The sequence below is a fragment of the Gastrolobium bilobum genome, unplaced genomic scaffold, assembly GCF_033153095.1.
Source record: "Gastrolobium bilobum isolate Gb01-03AN ecotype WA unplaced genomic scaffold, APGP_CSIRO_Gbil_v1 utg43050, whole genome shotgun sequence".
NCBI lineage: Eukaryota > Viridiplantae > Streptophyta > Magnoliopsida > Fabales > Fabaceae > Gastrolobium > Gastrolobium bilobum.
In genome coordinates, this window is record NW_026895216.1 from 87,677 (window position 1) to 96,794 (window position 9,118).

Genomic DNA, 9,118 nt, shown 5'->3' on the forward strand with positions numbered 1-9,118 from the left:
CAAAATGCACATTGTTTAATGGGAAAATATTATCTTATGCTGTAGGAGAGTATTTTTCTCTCCTACACATACATCGACTTCCGTGTTGTTTTCTTTTTCTTTAAGTGAGTGGGTCTCACTCATAACTATCTCTATGACATAAGAGAGCTTCTCTTATGTCACATGAGATTAATAAAGCCCTTGTTTAATTGGCCTTGTTTAGAATATGATGCACCGATATTTTAAAAATTTTGATTGTCATGTCTGATACTTCTTAATATTTCAACACTCTAACACGCGTTGCAGAATTCAAAGAATAGTTCAAAGATCGTGTTGCATTTTTAGTTCTAAGTATTAAATTCGTTGGATTATGATTACCATTTTATTGAGTTTAATATAAATATTTGTGATATCTTACATTTTTTATAAAATTGATAGGTATTATAAGTTTAGCTTCATTTTTTTTTGTTAAATTATTGAATATTAAATACAATATACACTACATAAATTAAAAATATTATTTAATATTAAAACATGACATAATGTGTCGAAATCTATTATTTTTTAAAATTAATGTGTCGAAATATCATGTCATGTCATGTTCTGTATCGATGTCAGTGTAAATATGCAACATAAGTTTAAGAGCAGTTCATTTCACAAACAAACATTCCATTTCACAAATGCAGTAGTATGAAATCAAATTTTGACATGTAGAACATTTTGTTTTTGGTAGAATATAGAATAACTTTTTTAACCTGTCATAGAATGGTTTTTATGGTATATACTAATGGTGAATTTAATAACTATTTTATATGTTTTTAAAGTGACACAAAACTAACATAACACTAATATTTTGAAACAATATAAATTTAATAATGACACATGATAAAAATAAAAGTAAGATATTCAATTTTTTTTTTTAAATCATAGTAGCATAAAAAAAAGTCACTTTGAAATATATTATTCTTTTTTTAGGGTTTTCCTATCTATTTTGATGAGATTAATCTCCTTCATCATGCAGATTGTTATCATTGGTCCCAAATTGGGTCACCTAAGGATCGAACTGGATATCTTACAGCTCTAATAGCTTTTATATCACTTTTTATTTATTGAGAGATATATATTGGGTTACATATATATTGCCACAGTTATGGAAGGCAAGAATAGCAGACATTTGCATGGACATGGGGATTTAGGAAACGGTAGGTGAGCAATTAGATTTGATTACATTAAAGCCGTCAGTCAAAATGACATGCGGCCACTATAATTGACGAGTATTATTTGATGGGCAAAATATTTTATTTTAGACAAAATAGGTTTTTCGACAGTCATAAGATTTTGAGATTTAGGTTTTTTTTGGATAAAATGTGCTATTAAAGGCTTTAAACATATAGAATAAAATACCAGTAAAAATTTGACCCTCATGATACTTAGTCAAATTGGAATAACATCCTTGAAGATGGCACTTACCAAAATTCAAATTGAAGATGTTGCAGTTATAAAAGTTAAATCATGATTTGAATGATTGTTAAAAGCACGAGATCAATCAAATATATCTTCCATCTCTTTTATTTCTTGTAAGTTTACATCGAAGATCAATGAAAAATACTTTATTTTATACGGAAATAGATCCTCTCATGTGTAATTTAACATGATCATGTCATGCGGAAAGATCTCAACCATTAATAATTAAATCAACGGTGATGATTGTATAACTTTCTATCCTTATATTTTTTTTTTTGTCTCTTCTCTTATAATCATTAATTCACCCATGTATGATTATGATTGTCCCAGATGACATGATCATATTAATTAATTAGCACATGAAAGGATTCAGTTCCACTTCTACTCAGATTTACATTCTTTCATCTAATTATATTCGTCTCTTCAAGACATCGAATTATACCTTCTCGTACAGTATGAAACTTAAAAACCACCTTTCAAAGGAATGGATTTACTTCTCTTATTAACAACTAAAATCATTATCTCGTCAAAATTCATAGACAAAAATTCAAAATAAACACTATTACTCATCCTTTTGAAAATAGGGTTTTGTGAATGTTATGTAACAGCAAAATGAATACATCATGTCATAGAGACATGTTTTTGTAAGGCCCATCAAATATTAGAAAAAAATAATAAACAAAAAAGCTAGCACAAAAAACAATCGGAGAGTAAGAGGAAACGAAATTTTACAGTAATATGATATTACCTTTTCCCTTGAAAATAATAGATATTGGATTTGTACATGACATAACCAACTTCTTTACTTATACAGGAGAGCTATAAAGAACCTGCAACCTTATCTCGTACTTCGGAGTTGGTATCTCTAAAATTATGACTTTCGTTAACAAGCTGTGATCATTGTTTCCTTGCACATAAATAAATAATTAATTTGAAACCATACAAAAACAAAATATGCTAATCATTTAACCTGAAAAACCATCAATTTATAAGAAAAAAATACGGACAAAGTAGAAGAACTTTAATTAAGTGAAATAATTTAAACAGAAAGCAATTAGATACTGTAATGGATCTACACGAAAGACTCGTATCCTAGAAGGTCCAAAAAAAAGATAATAAAAAGAAAAAATTAAGGCAAATAAAGAAAAACGCCAATCAAGATGCTAATCCTAAGATGGCAGCTACGAAAACCTGGACATGAGCTCAAAAGATCTGAATTTCCCTACTCACAGAAAACTCTGTAAATACGAGATAAAACTTATAGGTATGGATACTTATCTCTTTTATATTGTTATGTTATTTCTGTATATACACTATCTTTTTGACAAAGCCGTTATTCTTAATACACAATAATATGCTAACCTCGAGGATATCTCCTTATAGATGCCTGAGAAAACTTCTAAATCCAATATCAACATATTAATTTTTAACTAGATATCTTTGGGTGATCTCATAGTTCTTACCGGGTGGAGATGATGGAGTCGGTGCATAATTTTTATTTTTTTTCCTTTTGCCGCATTTCACTCAAAAGGTTGAACGGAGATAGTGCATCAAGTTGCAGCATAATCATGATGTAGGAGAGACGGTATAGAACAGACACTCTAATAAAGGGATAATGTAACTCTCTTTTTGTACAAAATAAGAGAACTCGAGAATAACTTAACCATTTTTCCTTCACTTACTTTACAGCAACACGCGCGAACTCATTTTCTCGTATATAACTACACTATATATAAAAAGACATATGATTCTGTTTACACAACTTAAACCCACGTGGAGGCAAATTGCAAAAGTTTGAACAAAAGAATACACAAACTTTTTAACCAAAAGACAAAAAGAACAGAACAACTATAGATGGAGATTGCAGAATATTGAATCGTCATCATCATGTTAGAGTCCGAATCCAGACAACCTGCCAAAAATCCCCGGTTTGTATGGCAAGAAAGTTCTCTTCTTCAGATCCTGAGATTCAGCTTTCTTAATGGCGTAGTGCAATTCGTGGGGCGAAACTATTCCCTTTCTTCTCGACCCATGTGCTGATGATGAATCTGAGGATCTAAAGCTCGAACCTTTAACTTCTTCAGCCTTTAACTTCTTGAATTGTTCCTTGCTTGACCCTCTCCCTTCAGAGGCACTACGGAACAACAACAAGTCCCTCAATCTCCATCTTCTTGAACCCTTTGAAGAAGAAGAAGAAGAAGATAAATTTGTGTTTGAGGACAAGGTTGACTCCTCTTTGTTGATCCGAGGTTGTTGTTCTTCTTCCCATGATTTTCTGTAAGGAGAGTGTGATCGTGTTACCCTGCGACCCGAGTTTGATGATGAAAGCACTGTTGCTGGAGTTCTATCTCTGCCTCTTCTCTGTTCAGTTTGTGAAGCAAAAGGGTCACCAGAATGAGTCTCGTTCTTCTTTCTCGGTGAGAGGGTTTTCTTCTTCCCTTCAGTTACATGGGTTTTATTGTTGTGTTGCTTCTGAGACACAACTTTGCTTTTATGAAATGCGAACACTTCATCATCTTCAGGCTTGAAAGGTTTAATTTTTCCACCATCGAAGAGCTCTTCAGCTGAACGAGACGATTTGTCTAATTCAATACTAACAGAAAACGCAAAACCATCATCATCATCATCATCATCACCATCCACGTTATTGGTGGGTGCTTCAAATGGGGTTGTTGAGGGTGAAAAGTAATCAAATTCACTATATAACTGTGACAATCTTGTTGGGCTCGCGGGTGCGCTTAAGAAATATTCCCCAAAACGCTTTGGTGAAGAAGGAGCACTCAGATAAGATGAACTCATGGCACCACTGAAATCAAAGTTATCCCGAGAGGGACTATGACTCGGACTTTGTACCACTACTTGCATCTTCTCCCAATCTAAGCTTGTGTGTTTTGAGTTACTATCAAAAGGTTTGTGTTATAGTTGTGGTTGTCCATATATATATACACATATGTGAAGGGAAGGTGTGGGGGAAGGATCAAATGAGAAAAGGGTTAGAGATTGTTTTTTTGACCATTGACATGATTACTAGCTCATTGTGGGATTCGTTAATTAAGCCGCCTTATAATACCATTCGTATTTTAATATGTGGAAATTGTCACTTGTTAGCCTTGTGGGGTGTGGGTTGAAATCATAGAGAAGATATAACTAGAAAATTGTTGCCCCCACATGGGTGTGTTTTAAAAATTTGGTTTGCTAAGGTCAGCATGTATGTAATAATACATAACTTGTAGTTGTAGTTTAACTCATGATCCGCAACGTATCGATTTTACATGGTGAATAGCAGCATTGAAATGGACGGATGCATTATTTTTATGTGCACGTTTCAATAAATAAATATATTTGTTTTCAAAATCTATTAGCACATACTATTTTATATGTTTTTTTATTGGATAAAATTTCTTGATGTCTCCAATAATAAGATTGGACCAAAGTTAATTAGTTAATGGAACTCATAGAATTTTATGTAATCAGAGAGAGAATCTCGAAGGGCATTTGGCAAGCATTGCACAATAAACTTAGTTAATTATTCGATAAATTCTAGCAATACAATCTTCAGATTTTGTTTTTGATACCAATCGGTGTTTGAAATTCTAACACTGATTAATTTAATTTTAGGTTTAAACATTTCCGCTCTCCTCAAGCTTGCTACTCTCGGGAATTGAATCTGTTGTGGCCGACCTCATGTGGCCGACCTCATCAGGTCCAATATGTTGGACCCAATGACCTTCTAGATAATACTCCATGATGAGCCATAGATCTTCACTATAGGGAATCCAATTCTCCCTGTACAATCGTACAGACATGATGGGAGCAAATGCCACACTGCAATAGGAGAGGCAAGGCTAACAATTTTGACTCTCATTTTTTCCCTGTCTTTTATCATTAGACAATATTCATTCCCCTATATAAACACATCTTCTTTACGTGAAGAAGCACATGATTTTTCACACTTTTATGAACTGTTACTTTGCTGAAATTTAGAGATAGCTTAGCCAAAACACATATTCTCCCTTTGCAGTTATTTCTGCAGTGCACACCAATGACTCTCTTTGAGCTTTGATTCATACCATTTCTACTTTTAGCTCCTCCATATCGACATATAGATTTGGTATACAGATTTAATTCTAAATCAACAACAGTTCAAAATCCATTATATCTTTAGGCATATCAAATTTTGGAGTCTAGTGGGTATACCATTAGACCAATAACTCTTGGGTAATACTTTTTTTTCTACCTTTTTTTTTTTTTTTGATAATATCTACCTTCTTTTTTATTGAGTGAATTTTATGTTAACCCTAATAATTGAGAGTGGACCGGCCAAATTATTTAATGGGATTCCATGATATTTCACTTAATAATAAAATATGTTAAAAAGAGAGTATAACAAAAAAATCTTTTTTATTGTAATTAATTTGGTTGGTTCTAGAGGATTTTGATGTACGTTGGTGCTCAAGGAAGTTTATATCTCGTTTAAGTGATTAACCTCGACTAGGTCAATTCGGTGCTGCTATTAAATATGAAATCATGGATTATTATTATTTTAGGGGGACGGTAAGGAGAGGGTGGACTTATTAGAATCTAGAAGAACTTGCCAATTCAACATGAATTAAAATTAACTAATTAATTAATTAAAAATAAAACATATTAAAAAAAAGGTCTTATGTTTGAGAGAACTTAGTTGGATGATCATGGATAAGGATGCGTTGTAAAACTCCTGGTTATAAGAGTATAAAATAAAGATATACAGATATTGATGGATTTTTTGTAATGAATAAATACTTGAAATCGACTGGGATAGAACGATTGCAAGCAAAAAAACAAAGTACGCTCAATCTGATGATAAAGGCGCGATTAAGACTTTGCTGAATTTCTCTAATTGTTTTCCTTTAATAACAGTTGTCTCTATATTTTTGGGATTAGATTATCCGCGCTTTCACTTGATCGTCAGAAACAAAGTCAAGGGAAATATTTATAGAAAAATCATTTTTAGTATATATATATATATATATATATATATATAAAATGAAAATAAAGTGACTGGATGTAAAATTCGGTCCAGTGCAATATGTTCTCCCGCGAGAACATAGTGCAATAAATCTTACATTCACTAAACTATATATATATATATATATATATATATATATATATATATATATATATATATGCAAACGTATTTCTACAGCAACTTTAGATAAACTTATCTACAACTGTCATTTTTAACTATATTCTCCCGGGAGAATAGAGTTATAACGCTAAAGTTGCTCTTTTTTCTCTCTCCTCATTTACATTTCAGAATTTTTTTGCTGACGAGAAGAGAGAGAAAAGAGCAACTTTAACGTTATAACTATATTCTTCCGGGAGAATATAGTTAAAAATGGCAGCGGTAGATAAGCTTATCTAAAGTTGCTGTAGAAATGTTTACCCCATATATATATATATATATATATATATATATAGAGGGTTCACTTTTTCTGCAGTTACTGCAGATAAGTTATCTGCAGTAAGCCAATACGACGTCGTTTTTGGACGGAAATCATGGTGTTTTTGTAATTTTAATTTATTTTAGGGTTATAATAGTCTTTATATTTATAATTTTATAAGATTTCAATACCAAAACGACGTCGTTTTGAAAATAAATGCAGATAACTTCTCTGCATTAACTGCGGAAATATTTTTCCCATATATATATAAGTATTCTTAGTATATTTTAGTATCCAAATCAATTTAATCTGATTGTTAAGATTAACAAGAAGACTTGAAAAAATGGTTGTTGATAATATTAGTATATTTTGATTTGTGGACATTAATTATTTAAGGGAAATATATGTTTTATATTGTATCTATTATAGACGCTGGACAAGGGAGACTTATAGTACCATATACATCATATTTTGTTTAATCTATATACGCAAATGGAAAATTATAAGTTTCTTTGTTGAGAAGGTATAATTATAAAGTAATGTTTTCTTATTATTTTTCTGCATCAGTGATTGTTGGTTGCTTTGATTATATGTTTTCTTTTATAGTCACACGTGGGAAATGCCTCTATAGACTTGTTCAGCCGAAGGCTTCTAGATTTAATTGGCGCGTTTCTTGGAGTGAGCGCAAAACAAACAATATCTTAAAAAAAAAAAAACAATAATGATAACATAAGAATGCCAAAAAAAACAAAACAGTAACAACAACATAAGAATGGAATATACTATTATCTGTTTAAAATTGAGCAAGTAAAAATTAATTATTTTTAACTAAAAATATTACATCATGATCTTAACTCATTAAATGATTTAAGAATAAATAAAGCTTTATATATTTTATAAATAAATTCATTTTAAAGAAAGTTTTTTGCTATTTAAATAACAAAACGAAAAGAAATTACAACCTGTAATATGTAAAACCGCACAACAGAAAGATGCTTACCAAACTTCAACACAAAAAAGAGACACTGTGGGGGTATCTACCAAAAAAAAGAAAAGACACCGTGGGTATTCAACATTACAATCCAGCGAGATTAATGCTATGTAATAATGATTATAATAATATCAACAGAATATTACTACTTTGTGATTGTGGAATCGTTCAAGTCAAAGTCAACTATTAGATTTACTTATTAATCTAGAACAGGGCCGCATATGCGTGGAGATCATTAATTGGGCTTTCCCAATCTCGTCCATTGCGAAGCCTTATGCTTGGAAAGGATGATCCTGGGCCATTTAATACTATTCTTTTTTATTTTTTTTTGATAACAATACTATTCTAATATGACCCAAAAAGTGAAGTTGCAAGTTAATTCATTTCTAATTTAATACGGGAAGAGTTATATTTACAAAAATTTTTTTTACAAACTTTTATAAATTATACTATATTTTTCTAAGAGAACATTAGGTTACACTATGTTCTCCCGGGAGTACATAGTATAATTTGCAAAAATTTTGTAAAAAAAATTAATAAACGGATCCTTCCTCACTTAATATATATATATATATATATATATATATATATATATATATATATATATGATCAACTTACACTAGTATAAGAATAATAAATCTTATACCAAATTTTAATCGTTGATTTCTCTGATTCTAATAGTCATAATTTATTAAGAATTAATAATTAATTAATAAATGTGACCCAATAAATTATAACCATTAGATTTACGAAAATCAACTGTTAAGATTTAATGTAAGAATTATTATTCTTATACCGATATAAGTTGATCCTGCCCCATATCAATCAGTTCACAATTCCTCAATTAATTCCGATTCGAGTTGGGTATGATCACATAGACAATAAAACTCTCTCTACCAAATTTTGACATAACTACATTCCATCACTGGTTAAGATCAAACAATCTCATGATTGGTGGTAAGTTAATATTTTCTAAGACAAGGCTTTATCCTTACGCTTAGGGCATATTTGGTGTGATATATAAAGCCCGATAATATAAGCTTGTATTCTACGTTATGAGAATTTTACTTGTTTGGTGTGACCATCGTATATTATAAACTTATACAACATAATTGGGCTTAATCAGGACCAAGGGGGTTAGATTAGACCTGATAAAGGGTTGATGCATTAATATTGCTTACTAGTGCGCAATTCTGAAAATTTAATATATTATTTCAATATTAATATATTAAAATAATTTTTTTAATATATTAATTTTAAA

At 30.7% G+C, this 9,118-nt stretch overlaps 1 protein-coding gene across 1 annotated transcript; it reads right to left on the minus strand.

Annotated features, from left to right (window-relative positions):
* Positions 1-3,333: 3,333 nt before the first annotated feature.
* On the minus strand, positions 3,334-4,324 carry LOC133300446 (uncharacterized). Its single transcript, XM_061499993.1, has 2 exons — positions 3,892-4,324; positions 3,334-3,804 (listed from the first exon to the last, which is right to left on the minus strand). The coding sequence occupies exons 1-2, from the start codon at positions 4,306-4,308 to the stop codon at positions 3,334-3,336; spliced, it is 888 nt and encodes a 295-aa protein (XP_061355977.1). The 5' UTR covers positions 4,309-4,324.
* Between the last annotated feature and the right edge of the window lie 4,794 nt (positions 4,325-9,118).